General features: G+C 47.3%; 2 protein-coding genes across 3 annotated transcripts in view; both read left to right on the top strand.

Moving 5' to 3' along the window:
* Positions 1–20000, top strand: part of nlgn3a (neuroligin 3a) — a 419030-nt gene that overhangs the window by 396448 nt on the left and 2582 nt on the right. For both annotated transcript variants that reach the window (XM_090220116.1, XM_090220115.1), the window contains exons 5-8: positions 5480–5745; positions 5940–6463; positions 19367–19601; positions 19950–20000. The exon at positions 19950–20000 is cut by the window's right edge and continues 2582 nt beyond it. In XM_090220116.1, the coding sequence (XP_090076242.1) occupies positions 5480–5745; positions 5940–6463; positions 19367–19601; positions 19950–20000 (1076 nt within the window). The remainder of the gene's footprint in view (positions 1–5479; positions 5746–5939; positions 6464–19366; positions 19602–19949) is intronic.
* LOC110504367 (rho-related GTP-binding protein RhoG) overlaps positions 1–20000 on the top strand; it is a 666992-nt gene that overhangs the window by 259811 nt on the left and 387181 nt on the right. The window lies entirely within an intron of this gene.

A 20000-nucleotide genomic window follows, 5' to 3' on the forward strand; every position in this document is an offset into this window, starting at 1 on the left:
CATGATCTATTACAGGATCAGTTATAGTAGCCCTAATCTAATCTGAGAATACAGCTCTTGATCTTCCTCTCAGTCTTCTTCCACCACGCATACGTACTCCTCTTCCTCTCCCAGCCACTCTTCTTCCTCTGTCAGCCACTTCTCTATCTCTTTCTGGGTCCATGTTTACATTACAGTACAGCATTATTCCTAAAACGTCCCCTTTTGTATAGATGGTAATGAAACCAACTCCTGGGTGTTCAGTTACAATGAGAATCAGCTGTGGTTGGTCTAATTGTTTTGATAGTATTTCATTATTTAGATGTGGAATATATTTCAATACGATATCACTGTAGAAATGTAGCAAATTGCTGTCTTATTCAATTTTGTGTTATGTTAGATTTTGCACTTAAATTTAAGAGTTTTGAAAAGAGTATATAAACATGTGAAAATTGGCCTGTTGGTACATAGTTTTGGTGGTGGTTGGATCTGAGTGAGAAAATAATTAGTGACATTTGAAAGATGTGCCAAAGCAAAGAAACATGATCCACAGTTTAGCCCACATAGACTGCTGCTGTTCTCACTGTGTGAAGAGTTTTTAAAAAGTGGAAAGTATTGAGAAATGGGTCCTAGCGATTGTAAAAAACTGTAATGTTGTTCATGTTGCTAATGCAGTCTGGATTACAGATCATTTGCGTCAGTCCACTCACTGCTCACTGCAGGAGTTAGAGGTTATTACAGTTACACACCATACACCACACCCAATACACCATACACCACACACAATACACCATACACCACACACCAAACCATACACCACACCATACGCCATACACCACACCATACGCCATACACCACACACCACACCATACACCACACCAAACGCCATACATCACACACCACACCATACCCCATACACCATACCCCATACACCACACCATACACCATACACCACACACCATACCCCATACACCATACACCACACACCATACACCATACACCACACCATACCCCATACACCACACCACACACCATACCCCATACACCATACACCACACACCATACCCCATACACCACACCACACACCATACCCCATACACCACACACCATACACCATACACACCACACCAGACACCACACACCACACACCACACCATACACCATACACCATACACCACACCACACACCATACACCATGCACCACACACCATACACCACAAACCATACCCCATACACCACACACCATACACCACACCATACACCACACACCACAAACATACACCACACAACATACACCACACACCACACACCACAAACATACACCACACAACATACACCACACACCATACACCACACACCATTAACCATACACCACACACCATACACCACACCATGCACCACACACCATACACCACACACCATACATCATACAGCACACCATACACCACACACCATACACCACACTCCACACCATACACCATACACCACACATCATACACCACACCATACACCACACACCACACACCACAAACATACACCACACAACATACACCACACACCATACAACACACACCATACACCACACACCACGCCATACACCACACACCATACACCATACACCACACCATACCCCATACACCATACACCACACACCATACCCCACACACCAGACACCACAAACCATACCCCACCTCCCATGGAGGGAGTGTGTGATGAGTGGGGTCATCAGTGCCATCATGGAGGGAGTGTGTGATGAGTGGGGTCATCAGTGCCATCATGGAGGGAGTGTGTGATGAGTGGGGTCATCAGTGCCATCATGGGGAGGGAGTGTGTGATGAGTGGGGTCACCAGTGCCATCATGGGGAGGAAGTGTGTGATGAGTGGGGCCATCAGTGTCATCATGGAGGGAGTGTGTGATGAGTGGGGCCATCAGTGCCATCATGGGGAGGGAGTGTGTGATGAGTGGGGCCATCAGTGCCATCATGGGGAGGGAGTGTGTGATGAGTGGGGCCATCAGTGCCATCATGGGGAGGGAGTGTGTGATGAGTGGGATCACCAGTGCCATCATGGGGAGGGAGTGTGTGATGAGTGGGGTCACCAGTGCCATCATGGGGAGGGAGTGTGTGATGAGTGGGGTCATCAGTGCCATCATGGGGAGGGAGTGTGTGATGAGTGGGTTAGAGCGTTGGACTAGTAACCGGAAGGTTGCAAGTTCAAACCCTCCAAGCTGACAAGGTACAAATCTGTCGTTCTGCCCCTGAACGGGCAGTTAACCCACTGTTCCTAGGCCGTCATTGAAAATAATAATTTATTCTTAACTGACTTGCCTAGTTAAATAAAGGTCAAATAAAAAATAATGAACGGTAGCTAGCAGCAGACCCGTGGCAAGTGAGCGATGTCGAGTAGCTGATGTCCCGTGCGGTAAACAGTGCCGCGACACTAGGGGCACTAGAGACGGTGTGTGGCTGGCAAACATGAGTAATTTCCTCCGAGCCATTATGCCAGATATTCTAGCACATTACTATTTTGGTACAAAACATTTACCCGCCAGTGTGGCAAATAGCCTTCTGAGATTTACTCGCCAAACGGAAAATCTACCCACATTTGTCGCTTGGCGGGTGTTAATTTCAGACCTTGACCACACACCATACACCACACATACACCACACAACATACACCACGCACATACACACACATACACCACGCATGCACACACACATACACCACACACACATACACCACACACACACACATACACCACACAACATACACCACACATCATACACACGCACACACATATGCACACACACACACAGTCACACACCACACACAAAAATACACACTGCACATACACACACACACACACACACACACACAAGCAGATCATTCATAGCAGTGCACCCACAGCTTAATGTAGTAGTTAGGTGTGAGTAATGATATTTAAAACTCAGGGGAGGCATAATCACTGGCTGTCTATATGTTTTATGTATGGGGTTTAGGTGGAGGGGAAGGATGGTTCAGCTCATTATCTGTCTATGTGTTTTATGTATGGGGTTTAGGTGGAGGGGAAGGATGGTTCAGCTCATTATCTGTCTATGTGTTTTATTTATGGGGTTTAGGTGGAGGGGAAGGATGGTTCAGCTCATTATCTGTCTATGTGTTTTATTTATGGGGTTTAGGTGGAGGGGAAGGATGGTTCAGCTCATTATCTGTCTATGTGTTTTATGTATGGGGTTTAGGTGGAGGGGAAGGATGGTTCAGCTCATTATCTGTCTATGTGTTTTATGTATGGGGTTTAGGTGGAGGGGAAGGATGGTTCAGCTCATTATCTGTCTATGTGTTTTATGTATGGGGTTTAGGTGGAGGGGAAGGATGGTTCAGCTCATTATCTGTCTATGTGTTTTATGTATGGGGTTTAGGTGGAGGGGAAGGATGGTTCAGCTCATTATCTGTCTATGTGTTTTATGTATGGGGTTTAGGTGGAGGGGAAGGATGGTTCAGCTCATTATCTGTCTATGTGTTTTATGTATGGGGTTTAGGTGGAGGGGAAGGATGGTTCAGCTCATTATCTGTCTATGTGTTTTATTTATGGGGTTTAGGTGGAGGGGAAGGATGGTTCAGCTCATTATCTGTCTATGTGTTTTATGTATGGGGTTTAGGTGGAGGGGAAGGATGGTTCAGCTCATTATCTGTCTATGTGTTTTATTTATGGGGTTTAGGTGGAGGGGAAGGATGGTTCAGCTCATTATCTGTCTATGTGTTTTATGTATGGGGTTTAGGTGGAGGGGAAGGATGGTTCAGCTCATTATCTGTCTATGTGTTTTATTTATGGGGTTTAGGTGGAGGGGAAGGATGGTTCAGCTCATTATCTGTCTATGTGTTTTATTTATGGGGTTTAGGTGGAGGGGAAGGATGGTTAAGCTCATTATCTGTCTATGTGTTTTATGTATGGGGTTTAGGTGGAGGGGAAGGGTGGTTAAGCTCATTATCTGTCTATGTGTTTTATTTATGGGGTTTAGGTGGAGGGGAAGGATGGTTCAGCTCATTATCTGTCTATGTGTTTTATGTATGGGGTTTAGGTGGAGGGGAAGGATGGTTAAGCTCATTATCTGTCTATGTGTTTTATGTATGGGGTTTAGGTGGAGGGGAAGGATGGTTCAGCTCATTATCTGTCTATGTGTTTTATTTATGGGGTTTAGGTGGAGGGGAAGGATGGTTAAGCTCATTATCTGTCTATGTGTTTTATTTATGGGGTTTAGGTGGAGGGGAAGGATGGTTCAGCTCATTATCTGTCTATGTGTTTTATGTATGGGGTTTAGGTGGAGGGGAAGGATGGTTCAGCTCATTATCTGTCTATGTGTTTTATTTATGGGGTTTAGGTGGAGGGGAAGGATGGTTCAGCTCATTATCTGTCTATGTGTTTTATTTATGGGGTTTAGGTGGAGGGGAAGGATGGTTCAGCTCATTATCTGTCTATGTGTTTTATTTATGGGGTTTAGGTGGAGGGGAAGGATGGTTCAGCTCATTATCTGTCTATGTGTTTTATTTATGGGGTTTAGGTGGAGGGGAAGGATGGTTCAGCTCATTATCTGTCTATGTGTTTTATTTATGGGGTTTAGGTGGAGGGGAAGGATGGTTCAGCTCATTATCTGTCTATGTGTTTTATGTATGGGGTTTAGGTGGAGGGGAAGGATGGTTCAGCTCATTATCTGTCTATGTGTTTTATGTATGGGGTTTAGGTGGAGGGGAAGGATGGTTCAGCTCATTATCTGTCTATGTGTTTTATGTATGGGGTTTAGGTGGAGGGGAAGGATGGTTCAGCTCATTATCTGTCTATGTGTTTTATGTATGGGGTTTAGGTGGAGGGGAAGGATGGTTCAGCTCATTATCTGTCTATGTGTTTTATTTATGGGGTTTAGGTGGAGGGGAAGGATGGTTCAGCTCATTATCTGTCTATGTGTTTCTGTATAGGCGCTGCTTTCTCAGTGTATTCTGTTTGGCTTGTCTCCAGCACCATCCTTCTCCAATACCTTTCATAGTGTATTCTGTTTGGCTTGTCTCCAGCACCATCCTTCTCCAATACTTGTCATAGTGTATTCTGTTTGGCTTGTCTCCAGCACCATACTTCTCCAATACCTTTCATAGTGTATTCTGTTTGGCTTGTCTCCAGCACCATCCTTCTCCAATACTTGTCATAGTGTATTCTGTTTGGCTTGTCTCCAGCACCATACTTCTCCAATACCTTTCATAGTGTATTCTGTTTGGCTTGTCTCCAGCACCATCCTTCTACAATACCTTTCATAGTGTATTCTGTTTGGCTTGTCTCCAGCACCATCCTTCTCCAATACCTTTCATAGTGTACAGAGAAAATAACCACTCTTCTCTCTCTCTATTGTCCTCCTCCAGGTCTGTTCCACCGTGACATCATCCATAGTTGTCTTTCTTATGCTGCTATGGTTACATAGACATTCTAACCATTAGGTCATCTCTACCTCTCCAGGTCTGTTCCACCGTGCCATCATCCAGAGTGGCTCTGCCCTGTCCAGCTGGGCGGTCAACTACCAGCCTGTGAAATACACCCGTCTGCTGTCTGAGAAGGTGGGCTGTAACGTTCTGGATACCCTGGACATGGTGGACTGTCTGAGGAAGAAGAGTGCCAGGGAGCTGGTTGAGCAGGACATCCAGCCAGCACGGTACCATGTGGCCTTCGGACCGGTTATAGACGGAGACGTCATACCTGATGATCCAGAGATCCTCATGGAGCAGGTGGGAGGCGGCTGGGATAGTTTTGTTGCTTTGTTTGTTTCTTATTTGACTTAGTTTTTTTTTATATAGAACAGATCAAGAGGAAAAAACATACACACACAAACATTCCCATAATGGTAATAACGTAAAGTCAACTATATACATAACAACTGGAATCAAATCTAGCTGAAACACATTTGGTTATTTCCACACAGGGAGAGTTCCTGAATTATGACATCATGCTGGGAGTCAACCAGGGGGAGGGGCTTCGCTTCGTGGACAACGTGGTCGACTCAGAGGACGGCATCTCGGGCAACGACTTTGACTTCTCAGTGTCCGACTTTGTTGACAGCCTCTACGGTTATCCAGAAGGCAAAGACACTCTGAGGGAGACCATCAAGTTCATGTACACGGACTGGGCAGACCGCGACAACCCCGAGACACGACGCAAGACGCTGGTCGCTCTGTTCACCGACCACCAGTGGGTGGAGCCGTCGGTGGTGACTGCGGACCTCCACGCCCGTTACGGCTCGCCAACGTACTTCTACGCCTTCTACCACCACTGCCAGAGTCTGATGAAGCCGGCCTGGTCGGACGCAGCCCACGGGGACGAGGTTCCCTACGTGTTCGGGATCCCCATGATCGGACCTACGGACCTGTTCCCCTGTAACTTCTCCAAGAACGACATCATGCTCAGCGCCGTGGTGATGACATATTGGACTAACTTCGCCAAGACCGGGTAAAGTTGTCCTGCTTTAGTACTTTCTATAAGATGGTTATTTCAATCTTACTCTAGGAAGTCTGGTTTTCTGTTCTACCTGATAATTCATTACATCCACCTCGTGTCCCTGATCTAAATCAGTGTCTGATTAGAGGTGAACAATGGGGGGAAAAAGCTGCGGAACTGGTTTGAGATCAGATTAGAATTAGAGGGTTCTATATAGTCAACAAGCGTCTGCCTTTGTTTAGTATTCTCCCTCACTGACTCTATCAGAGCCTTTAAAATGACCATGTAGGAGGAGTCTCTGCCTCACTGACTCTATCAGAGCCTTCAATATGACCATGTAGGAGGAGTCTCTGCCTCACTGACTCTATCAGAGCCTTTAAAATGACCACCATGTAGGAGGAGTCTCTGCCTCACTGACTCTATCAGAGCCTTCAATATGACCATGTAGGAGGAGTCTCTGCCTCACTGACTCTATCAGAGCCTTTAAAATGACCATGTAGGAGGAGTCTCTGCCTCACTGACTCTATCAGAGCCTTTAAAATGACCATGTAGGAGGAGTCTCTGCCTCACTGACTCTATCAGAGCCTTCAATATGACCATGTAGGAGGAGTCTCTGCCTCACTGACTCTATCAGAGCCTTTAAAATGACCATGTAGGAGGAGTCTCTGCCTCACTGACTCTATCAGAGCCTTCAATATGACCATGTAGGAGGAGTCTCTGCCTCACACGACGAGACAAGGACATCCCTACCGGCCAAGCCCTCCCTTACCCGGATGACGCTAGGCCAATTGTGGCCAACTGCAGCGCCAGCTGTGCCACCAGGGACTCTGGGTTCGCGCCCAGGCTCTGTCGTTACCGGCCGCGACCGGGAGTTCCGTGGGGCGACGCACAATTGACCTAGCGTCGTCCGGGTTAGGGAGGGCTTGGCCGGTAGGGATGTCCTTGTCTCGTCGCAGACCAACGACTCCTGTGGCGGGCCGGGCGCAGTGCGCGCTAACCAAGGTTGCCAGGTACACGGTGTTTCCTCCGACACATTGGTGCGTCTGGCTTCCGGGTTGGATGCGCGCTGTGTTAAGAAGCAGTGCGGCTTGGTTGGGTTGTGTATCGGAGGACGCATGACTTTTAACCTTCGTCTCTCCCGAGCCCGTACAAGAGTTGTAGCGATGAGACAAGATAGTAGCTACTAAAACAATTGGATACCATGAAATACCACACACATAACACAAAGCAGCTCCATTTGGATGTCTCCTACTGGGAATCAGTTGTAAAAACTGAAATGTAATTTGACAATCTTCGTTACCAGATAAATATTGATCTGGTGGATGACCTGTAATCAATCTGCTTCCTGGTATTTACCCATCTCTTCTCTCTGATCTCTTCTCTCTGATCTCTTCTCTCTGATCTCTTCTCTCTGATCTCTTCTCTCTGATCTCTTCTCTCTGATCTCTTCTCTCTGATCTCTTCTCTCTGATCTCTTCTCTCTGATCTCTTCTCTCTGATCTCTGTGTGTGTGGGTGGGTGCTTGTGTGCGTGCGTTCATGCATCCGCCTGGGTGTGTGCGTCTGTGTTTAAGTGTGTAAGGCATGAACCCGCTGGGCATGGTGACCTGTCTCTGTGAGGAGAGCAGGGTCTGACCCGCGGGGCATGGTGCTCTGACTCTGTGAGGAGAGCAGGGTCTGACCCGCGGGGCATGGTGCTCTGACTCTGTGAGGAGACTCACTGACTCTCACTGACTCTCTGACTCTCTGACTCTCTGACTACACAGCTGTCGCTGACTGTCTGACTACACAGCTGTCACTGACCCCCTGACTACACAGCTGTCACTGACCCCCTGACTACACAGCTGTCACTGACTCTCTGACATCGTAACCACAGATTGTAATCCTTAGTGTAGACATCGTAACCACAGATTGTAATCCTTAGTGTAGACATCGTAATCACAGATTGTAATCCTTAGTGTAGACATCGTAATCACAGATTGTAATCCTTAGTGTAGACATCGTAACCACAGATTGTATTCCTTAGTGTAGACATCGTAACCACAGATTGTAATCGTTAGTGTAGACATCGTAACCACAGATTGTAATCGTTAGTGTAGACATCGTAACCACAGATTGTAATCCTTAGTGTAGACATCGTAACCACAGATTGTAATCGTTAGTGTAGACATCGTAACCACAGATTGTAATCCTTAGTGTAGACATCGTAACCACAGATTGTAATCCTTAGTGTAGACATCGTAACCACAGATTGTATTCCTTAGTGTAGACATCGTAACCACAGATTGTAATCGTTAGTGTAGACATCGTAACCACAGATTGTAATCCTTAGTGTAGACATCGTAACCACAGATTGTAATCGTTAGTGTAGACATCGTAACCACAGATTGTATTCCTTAGTGTAGACATCGTAACCACAGGAGGAGGGTCCATGCTGTACACTTTTAACACTACAATGGGGAGTGAACAAGCCAAGTGCACACTTTAGTGTAGGAGACACAACCCCAACCACAGATGTTAAATAATGAAATGACCCAGATTGCTCTCTCTCTTCCTGGTCCTGTCGCTGGGTGTCAGTCTCTCTTCCTGGCCCTGTTGCTGGGTGTCAGTCTCTCTTCCTGGTCCTGTCGCTGGGTGTCAGTCTCTCTTCCTGGCCCTGTTGCTGGGTGTCAGTCTCTCTTCCTGGCCCTGTTGCTGGGTGTCGGTCTCTATAGAGGATACTGTAATTTGTGTAACACCTTGTTAAGACACCCAGAATGCATGTCACAACCTGGATCATAGCAGCCTGGATCACTCACCCCCAAAACCTTTTCTCCTCCCTCTCCACTCCACTCCCTCCTCCCTCTCCCCTCCCTCCTCCTCTCCCCTCCCTCCTACCTCTCCCCTCTGTCTCCCCGCCCTCTGTCCCTCTCCACTCCCTCCTCCCTCTCCACTCCCTCCTCCCTCTCCCCTCTGTCTCCCCTCCTTCCTCTCTCTCCCCTCCCTCCTCCCTCTCCCCTCCCTTCATCCCTCCCTCCTCTCCCCTCCTCCCTCCCTCCCTCCCTTTCCAATCCCTCTCCCCTCCCTCCTCCCTCTCTGTGTTATCCAGAGAGCCAGAGATCTAATTGAATCTCAGACACACCAGGCTCTTTTATTCTGCTTCAACTACAACATTCTTCTTTTCTAATGACTTGAATAAGTGACACATGTTACAATGCACTTCCTCCAGAACATATTGTCAAACCACCCTAACCCCCACCTCCCTTAACAAACCCAGGGCAGCCCCCTTCACTACCTTCCTATACCCCACATAGCTATACAGACAGTCACAAAAGCCCAAACATTATTAAATCAAATAGGTACTTCCTATTATAAATACATTACAACATCAAAGATGTGTCTTCCTGCTTCCTGTACTGTCTGTCTGGGGCTGGTGATTACTTCCTGCTTCCTGTGTTGTCTATCTGGGGCTGGTGATTACTTCATGCTACTACTGTGTCTGTGTGACATGTGAGCGTGTGCGCGTGCGTGTGTGTGACATGCCGCTCACGTTGTGTGTGTTTGTGTGTACATGTGTGTGTGTGTGTGTGTGTGTGTGTGTTGTGCAAGTACTGGCTAGGTAGTTAGTAATCACAACACTGTCGAGCATAGACTTCTCTCTCTCTCTATTCCTCTCTCTCTCTCTTTCTCTCTCTCAGGTCCCTCTTTCCTGTCTCCTCTAATTTGTTGTCTTTCAAGGGAACTCTGAGAATGTAGTGGAGGGAGGTGATTCAACTCTCCACTTAGGAAACCCAACTGCATACTTGTTTAACATTCTTAAGGAATCCAAGGGAGATGAACTCTATAGTATAGAGACTTGTTCTGGCTTAGTTTAACACATTATCATTGATTCGTTTTTATTCACAGTGGTAAATGGTTCACATTTACCTACACATCTATGAAGACAATTAAGGAGTACTTCCATGATTTTACGAATTTTGATATTTGTTTTCTAACCTTGAAAAGGAGACTAGAAACAAAAGTATTTTGTATGTAAAACTGCTGAACTATCACTTTAAACTGTGTGATTTAGTCTTCCTGTTGTTGTTTGTTGTTTATTAAACAACATTCCCTGTTGAGGTTAATGAAGTGATGTCATCAATCATTACTCTCAGAACACCGTTTCAGAACACCACAACCAACCGCCTGACCTCTTCTCCTGGCTTTCTGATCATTTCAGCATCTATCCACCTCTCCTCTCCTCTTCATCTATCCATCTCTCTTCTCCTCTTTATCTATCCACCTCTCCTCTCCTCTTCATCTATCCACCTCTCCTCTCCTCTTCATCTATCCATCTCTCTTCTCCTCTTCATCTATCCACCTCTTCTCTCCTCTTCATCTATCCTCCTCTCTTCCCCTCTTCATCTATCCACCTCTCCTCTTCATCTATCCTCCTCTCTTCCCCTCTTCATCTATCCACCTCTCTTCTCCTCTTCATCTATCCATATCTCTTCTCCTCTTCATCTATCCACCTCTCCTCTCCTCTTCATCTATCCTCCTCTCTTCCCCTCTTCATCTATCCTCCTCTCTTCCCCTCTTCATCTATCCACCTCTCTTCCCCTCTTCATCTACCCACCTCTCCTCTTCATCTATCCTTCTCTCTTCCCCTCTTCATCTATCCACCTCTCTTCTCCTCTTCATCTATCCACTCTCTTCTCCTCTTCATCTATCCACCTCCCCTCTCCTCTTCATCTATCCACCTCTCCTCTTCATCTATCCTCCTCTCCTCTTCATCTATCCACCCCTCTTCATCTATCCACCTCTCCTCTTCATCTATCCACCTCTCCTCTTCATCTATCCACCTCTCCTCTTCATCTATCCACCTCTCCTCTTCATCTATCCACCTCTATTCTCCTCTTCATCTATCCATCTCTCTTCTCCTCTTCATCTACCCACCTCTCCCCTCCTTTTCATCTTTCCCTCTCCTCTCTGTCTCTCCTCTTATCCCATCTCCCCTCCTTCCTCTCTCCCTTTGTCCCCAATATCCTGATTTGCATTAGAGAAACTCAGGAAATGGAGTGTCTTGTTAAGGAAAGTGTGTGTGTGTGTGGGGGGGGGGGGCATTGATTGGCTACTGTGGTGCAGGCGGAATGTTAATAAGGGTAGAGAGAGACAGGTGGAAAGGGGAGTGGGGAGAGAGAGAGAGAGAGAGAGAGAGACAGAGGCACAGAGACACACACAGAGAGAGAGAGACCGAGAGCGAGAGACACAGAGACAGAGACACAGAGCGACAGACACAGAAAGAGAGAGAGAGACCGAGAGAGAGAGAGAGAGAGAGAGGGACAGAGAGAGAGAGAGAGAGAGAGAGAGAGAGAGACAGACACAGAGAGACACAGAGAGACAGAGACACAGAGACAGAGAGACAGAGAGACAGACACAGAGAGACAGAGACACAGAAACACAGAGACAGAGAGACAGAGACACAGAGTGACAGAGACAGAGACACAGAGAGACAGAGACAGAGACACAGAGAGACAGATACACAGAGAGACAGAGACACAGAGACACAGAGAGACAGAGACACAGAGAGACAGAGACACAGAAAGACGGAGAGCAGGTGAGGCGGCGAGTGAGGGGGGTATGACACATGTTAGCTGTCACTCAACTAATGCAACCAATCAATAGCCTCCATAATGCGGAGGGGACAGTGACCTGCTGTGTCCTCCAACACCACAGCACGCCCCAAAGTCACACTGCCTCGCCATCAATTAGCCCGCCGAACCCAAGCCTGCCATTAGGATCCACAAGCCAATCACAGCCCCTAGCTTCTCGTACACTCACACATGCAAACACACTCACATCCACTCAATTACAAGTGTGTGTGTCTGTAAAGGGTGAAAGCTGCCTGACATTAAGATAGTGTGGCTGGAAAGGCACAGTCGGTCCTTCAGAGCAGGCAGTGCAGGCAGTGCAGGCAGAGCAGGCAGAGCAGGCAGTGCAGGCAGTGCAGGCAGAGCAGGCAGAGCAGGCAGTGCAGGCAGTGCAGGCAGAGCAGGCAGTGCAGGCAGTGCAGGCAGAGCAGGCAGAGCAGGCAGTGCAGGCAGAGCAGGCAGAGCAGGCAGTGCAGGCAGAGCAGGCAGAGCAGGCAGTGCAAGCAGAGCAGGCAGTGCAGGCAGTGCAGGCAGTTCAGGCAGTGCAGGCAGAGCAGGCAGTGCAGGCAGAGCAGGCAGTGCAAGCAGAGCAGGCAGTGCAGGCAGTGCAGGCAGTGCAGGCAGAACAGGCAGAGCAGGCAGTGCAGGCAGTGCAGGCAGAGCAGGCAGTGCAGGCAGAGCAGGCAGTGCAGGCAGAGCAGGCAGAGCAGGCAGTGCAAGCAGAGCAGGCAGTGCAGGCAGTGCAGGCAGAGCAGGCAGTGCAGGCAGAGCAGGCAGTGCAGGCAGAGCAGGCAGAGCAGGCAGTGCAGGCAGTGCAGGCAGATCAGGCAGTGCAGGCAGTGCAGGCAGAGCAGGCAGTGCAGGCAGTGCAGGCAGTGCAGGCAGTGCAGGCAGTGCAGGCAGAGCAGGCAGTGCAGGCAGAGCAGGCAGTGCCGAAAGCAAACGACATTAGCTTGGGTGTGTTTCTTCTTGTCTGAACATGAATTCCAATTAGGTGTTTTTGTACTTTGTGGGTTGTGTTCCAAACGGCACCCTATTCCCTACATAGTGCACTACCCTATGGTCCCTGGTCAAAAGTAGTGCACTATATTAAAGGGAATAGGGTGCCTTTTGTTACCTGCTAAGTAGATAGACAGGGGGTACACTGGTTACACAACAACGCCTGGAGAAATAGGCCTTGACTCGACTCCGCATAGTAGAGCAGTGAACATCAATCCCTGTGATGGAACTCTTGTCTTAGGTTACGTCCTAAATGGCATCCTTTCCCCTGTACAGTGCACTACTTTTTGACCAAAGCCCGACATGCCCTGGTCAAAAGTAGTGCACTACCTAGGGAATCGGAACACATTACGGAGGCGGAATAAATCTAGAGCAGGAACTCACCGGGGCCTTGTAGGGAAAATAGATTCTTGTCTTTCTTCGTCGTCTCTCTCTCTCTCTCTCTCCTCTCTGCCCCAGGCTTTCTGACCGTGTCTTCTCACATTTAGTGATGACTACGTCGAGCACTTCTCATTCCACAGCGATGGAACAAAAGGAGGAGGAAGTGCGTCTCATAACAAATGAAAAGAAAAGGACATTCATTCTGTCCTCCCTTATCTACCTGGTACCTAGTTAGTGTAGGAATAGAGAACTGTTCACCAAGATCATTAAGTTAGGAGGTGGTGATGAGAGGGACTGACGAGGAGAGGAAGGAGTTTAGGGTTTATAGCACAGGCCTTTAGATGACTGACCATATGAAAACATCACACACACACACACACACACACACACACACACACACACACACACACACACATACAATATATATATATATATAAATGACATACACACACATACAGTATATATATATATATATATATATGACACACACCCCCCACACACACACACCTTAGTGGCTCAGCCATATGAAAACATCACAGTTGAGCTGAAAGGCTCTTAAAAGGATTGCTTTTATAGATGTAATAATCCTGCTCTCTCTGAGCCAAGACACACACACACCGACAGACACACACACACACACACCGACAGACACACACACACACACACACACACCGACAGACACACACACACCGACAGACACACACAGACCCCCCCCCCCACACACACACACACAGACACCCCCACACACACAGACACCCCCCCCCCCCACACACACACACACACACACACACATACACATACACACAGACAGTCACCCACACACACACACACACGCTCATACCCCACACACACAGATAGACACACACACACAGCCACGGCCACCGGACTTAAGTGGAAGACCTGACAGCACAGAGGCTATCTGGTAATGCTGTGCTGTAGAGCACGGAACCCTATCACACACCCAGGGGTTAAACCAGTGATGTATATTAACCCTGGATTGCTGTTGCTATGTATTGGCCAGTGAGAGGCATTGAAGCCAACGGTCGGCCATATTGGCATTCCCCAGAAGAAGCAATCCTCCATAGGAATGAATGGAATTCTACATTTTTTCAATTAAATGTTTCAAGGAGAAAAGTACATGTATTTAAATATTTGTTGTTGTTGTAGTGGGGACAGTAACATTAGTCATCTCCAAAAATTATATTTTAAGGATTTTTTTTAAATATGTTTTTCTATAAATTTACTAAAAAAATTCTCACGTAATATAATGGAATGCATTAAGCTGACCGTAATAGAATAAACGGGGTAAAAAATGAATGTACACGTCAATAAATGCCTTTCTATAGCTACTGAAACATGTTTTACAATGGTGGGGGAGAGCCAAGATGGAGGCACGGTGGCTTCAACACAATGATGGGGGAGAGCCAAGATGGAAGCTCGGTGGCTTTGGCTCGGTGGCTTCGGCACGGTGGCTTCGGCACGGTGGCTTCAAAACAGCGCCCCCCTAACAGTCATCTAATGTGTATATAAATCATTGTTTTAAACCAAGCCCACAACGAGAGTAAAGGTTAGGATCCGAGTTCCCCACAATTCAGACAGCAGCAGGCCCATCGTTACAGAGGAAAGCAGCCTGCTTACCATCCACGCTGTGTTTGTGTATCGACTGTGAGTGTGCTTGTGTGGGTTTACCATCGATAGCGCAACACAACAATTACCCAACCATGGGTGTGTGTGTGTGTAATTATACAATGCAGGGAGTTGTTCTCTAATGCCGCAAATCAAATCAACTAAAGATGTTGCATTGATTTGTTTGTGTTGCCTAAATTATACATGTTCACTTATACAGAGCCCGAGCCCCAACCAGCCAGCCAGTCAGCAAAAAGCATTAAGAACTAAACTCAGCAAAAAAAGAAATGTCCCTTTTTCAGGACCCTGTCTTTCAAAGATAATTTCTAAAAATCCAAATAACTTCACAGATATTCATTGTAAAGGGTTTAAACACTGTTTCGCATGCTTGTTCAATGAACCATAAACAATTTAGGAACATGCACCTGTGGAACGGTCGTTAAGACACTAACAGCTTACAGACGGTAGGCAATTAAGGTCACAGTTATGAAAACTTAAGACACTAAAGAGGCCTTTCTACTGACTCTGAAAAACACCAAAAGAAAGATGCCCAGGGTCCCTGCTCATCTGTGTGAATGTGCCTTAGGCATGCTGCAAGGAGGCATGAGGACTGCAGATGTGGCCAGGGAAATAAATTGCAATGTCCGTACTGTGAGACTCCTAAGACAGCGCTACAGGGAGACAGGACGGACAGCTGATCGTCCTCGCAGTGGCAGACCACGTGTAACAACACCTGCACAGGATCGGTACATCTGAACATCACACCTGCGGGATAGGTACAGGATGGCAACAACAACTGCCTGAGTTACACCAGGAACGCACAATGCCTCCATCAGTGCTCAGACTGTCCGCAATAGGCTGAGAAAGGCTGGACTGAGGGCTTGTAGGCCTGTTGTGAGGCAGGTCCTCACCAGACATCACCAACAACATCGCCGCCTATGGGCACAAACCCACCGTCGCTGGACCAGACAGGACTGGCAGAAAGTGCTCTTCACAGACGAGTCACGGGTTTGTCTCACCAGGGGTGATGGTCGGATTCGCGTTTATCGTCGAAGGAATGAGCATTACACCGAGGCCTGTACTCTGGAGCGGGATCGATTTGGAGGTGGAGGGTCCGTCATGGTCTGGGGCGGTGTGTCACAGCATCATTGGACTGAGCTTGTTGTCATTGCAGGCAATCTCAACGCTGTGCGTTACAGGGAAGACAAGGGTACAGGGTAACATCTCACAGCAAGAACTGGCAAATCTGGTGCAGTCCATGAGGAGGAGATGCACTGCAGTACTTAATGCAGCTGGTGGCCACACCAAATACTGATTGTTACTTTTGATTTTGACCCCCCCTTTGTTCAGGGACACATTATTCCATTTCTGTTAGTCACATGTCTGTGGAACTTGTTCAGTTTATGTCTCAATTATTGAATCTTGTTATGTTCATACACATATTTACACAGGTTAAGTTTGCTGAAAATAAACTCAGTTGTCAGTGAGAGAACATTTCTTTTTTTGCTGAGTTTAGTCTGCTCCAAAGCCCTTTAGTTCCCTAATGTGTGCATGGATTTAAGAGATGTCTCATGAATTGATCAGAGGGCCTAGGTACCTTTTATATAGTTTGCAATTTGGTAGATTGATCCTAATGGGGTAAGGGGAGAGGGGTTGGTGTCCAAAATGGCACCCTATTCCCGATATAGCTAGTGCACTACTTTTGGGGCCATAGGGTGTATGGTGCCATTTGGGACACAGCAGGGGGCCATTTGCGGTGTTATGGAGATGCCAGGAATTCCCATTAAGTAAGATTTACCTGGTCTCTCTGATTGGTTCTACTCTGTTCTATTCTCTGAGCTGCTGGGAGAATGCATATACTACTGAGGGGATGGAGGGAGAAAAAGAGGGAGGGATAAAGAGAGAGAGAGGGAGGAGAGTGAGAGAGACTGGGGGAGAGAGAGGCGAGGGGAGAGAGAGAGGGGGGAGAGAGGGGAGGGGAGAGAGAGAGAGAGAGAGAGAGAGAGAGAGAGAATAAAGATAGAGAGGGAGAGAGAGCGAGAGAGGGGAGAGAGGGGGAGAGAGTGGGAGAGAGAGGGAGAGAGGGAGAGAGAGAGAAAAAATAAAATAGAGAGAGAGAAAATTAAACTAAGAGAGAGAGGGAGAGCTAAAGAGAGAGGGGGGGAGAGAGAGCTAGAGAGCGAGAGCGGGAGAGAGAGGGCGAAAGAGAGAGGGAGAGCTAAAGAGAGAGGGGGTGAGAGAGAGAGCTAGAGAGAGAGGGGGGGAGAGAGAGGGCGAGAGAGAGAGGGAGAGCTAAAGAGAGAGAGGGGGAGAGAGAGCTAGAGAGAGAGGGAGAGAGAGGGAGAGAGACATCAGGCTACTCTCCATTGACATCCTGTTCTGTTCAGTTCTCTGTCATGTCGCCTCCACTCTGACTGGGGAGATCAATATGACCTTACCTCCACTGCCCAGCCAGGCGCTGCTCTGAAACCTAATTACTGATATTCAGCTACAAAGTCATCATAGTCAGCCTGTCAATATCCATCAGGGATCATTACTCACCTAATGAAATAGGTTATTTAGGCTGCTTCGCTGACACCAGGCTACACCAGGGGATTTGGCTCCAGCCATCTCAATTTGCCTCTCTCGCTCATTCTCTCGCTCTCTCCCGCTCTCCTTCTCCCAGAAGCACTGACCTGAAAAAGGAAAATTGACAGCAGAAAAAGAGAGAGGATGGATATAGAGTGTGAATTCTTCTGCTGTTGTTTTAATTCTGTGGGTTTTTGTGCTTGTAGGTTTTTCAACCGCCAACCGCCACACAGTGCCAGATAAACAATATAACAAAATCCCCAAATCCCAAACTAAGTTGGAGTCCTGAAGGCCATACGGAATTCATAACCACGCACAGGGATATTACAATACCGTGATGTACTGTACACCCCATTCAGGGATATTACAATACTGTGAATTACTGTACACCCCATTCAGGGATATTACAATACTGTGATGTACTGTACACCCCATTCAGGGATATTACACGTCTCTTAGTTCCTTAGGCCCTCAAACACCCTTAAAGTTGTTTCTCTGGTTTTGGTTCTATGAATTGTACTCTCTACACTCTCAAGGTTACAGTTGAGGGTTTATTTGTTCTCACAAAACCCTTTCCCCTCTACTGCAGAACCTAGCTCATAATGAACACTTCACAGAACTCTTCTCATCCAAACTCCCACTCCCTCTCGACATTGTACAGCAAGCAGACAACAAGGAGAACTGGGATTGTGGGAGAATGCCAAATGTTAATACAGTCAATAAATCAATAGGCTCCTGTAATTGAAATTGGTACCCATCTGGGGTTAGCTAACAGTCAGTGAGTGAGCCAGCCAGCCAGCCAGCCAGCCAGCCTTCACTCCTCTCAAAAGAGAAACACTGACCCCTTCAGGCCAGTAGCGGAACCACACACTATGTCACGGTTTCACAGCCCCGACCCGCTTTAGTGTTGATTAATAAGGTTAATTTTACATGAGGATACTGGATGTTAATGATCACTGTGCCACCTTGTCTAAGCAATTACCAGAGAGGGCAGAGCTGCTGTTGGGTTATCAAACACAACAGCATTCTTCCTGAAGCTCAGCTATAGGATGCTGACGTATTCATGCAGCAAGCCAGCGGTAGCCAACCCTCGTCCTAAAGGACCGCAACTACTTCCTGTTTTTGAAGAAGACCAGGTGTCTTATTTCATTTATGCAATCACTGAACTGATCGATTAGCTCAGTTGGTCAGGTGTGTTGCCTAGTTGGGACAAAATCCCTGCAGTAGACTGTGATACTCCAGGAACAGGGTTGTCTACCCTGCAGTGGGCTGTGATATTCCAGGACCAGGGTTGTCTACCATGCAGTAGGCTGTGATACTCCAGGACCAGGGTTGTCTACCCTGCAGTAGGCTCTCTGTTTCGTGAAAAGCTTCCGGCGATGAGAAGACGTCCTGAAGACGTCCTGAAGACGTCCTGAAGACATCCTGAAGACGTTCTGAAGACGTCCTGTTTTTTGAGGTTGTTGATGGGATGGTGCACCAGACCTGAGTTAAGAGGAACAGTGGGGAAGCTGGGAGAGTAACAGACAGTCAGGGATGCCACTCCTTGTTGTCCTGAGAGAGAGAAGGCTAGAAGGCAGATTTGTAATGTGTTTAGACATACTGTGTGTACAAATTGTGGATTATTCTCTTGCTAGTCAACATCTTCGAATGTCAATAGTATAAGTGACAGACGATCTTCTACAGGGTACACAGTGAGACCAGATACTAACGCTCTCTTTCTCTCGAATCAGGGACCCCAACAAGCCTGTTCCTCAGGACACTAAGTTCATCCACACCAAGGCTAACCGCTTCGAGGAGGTAGCCTGGTCTAAGTACAACCCCCAGGATCAGCTGTACCTCCATATCGGCCTGAAGCCCCGCGTCAGGGACCACTACCGAGCCACCAAGGTGGCCTTCTGGAAACACCTGGTGCCCCATCTGTATAACCTCCACGACATGTTCCACTACACCTCTACCACCACCAAGGTACTGCTACATCTCTTTAACTCACACCTGTATAACCTCCACTACATGTTCCACTACACCTCTACCACCACCAAGGTACTGCTACATCTCTTTAACTCACACCTGTATAACCTCCACGATATGTTCCACTACACCTCTACCACCACCACGGTACTGCTACATCTCTTTAACTCACACCTGTCTTTCATTTGATTGGTTTACTGGAAAGTGTGTTATAAATTATAAATACACTTTCAACTAAAGTTTGATTTGACTCGATATGAGGTTGTGTTACCTACCTTAGTTGAATGCACTGTCTGTAACAAGTCTCTCTGGATAAGATATACATGTAATATGTTTGATTTGAAGGTTCCCCCGTCCGAGACGACCCAGAACGCCCTGTCTACTAAGAAGACGTGG

The sequence above is a fragment of the Oncorhynchus mykiss genome, chromosome 25 (genome assembly GCF_057628025.1).
Source record: "Oncorhynchus mykiss isolate SJ-2025 chromosome 25, ASM5762802v1, whole genome shotgun sequence".
In the NCBI taxonomy this organism is placed as follows: Eukaryota; Metazoa; Chordata; class Actinopteri; order Salmoniformes; family Salmonidae; genus Oncorhynchus; species Oncorhynchus mykiss.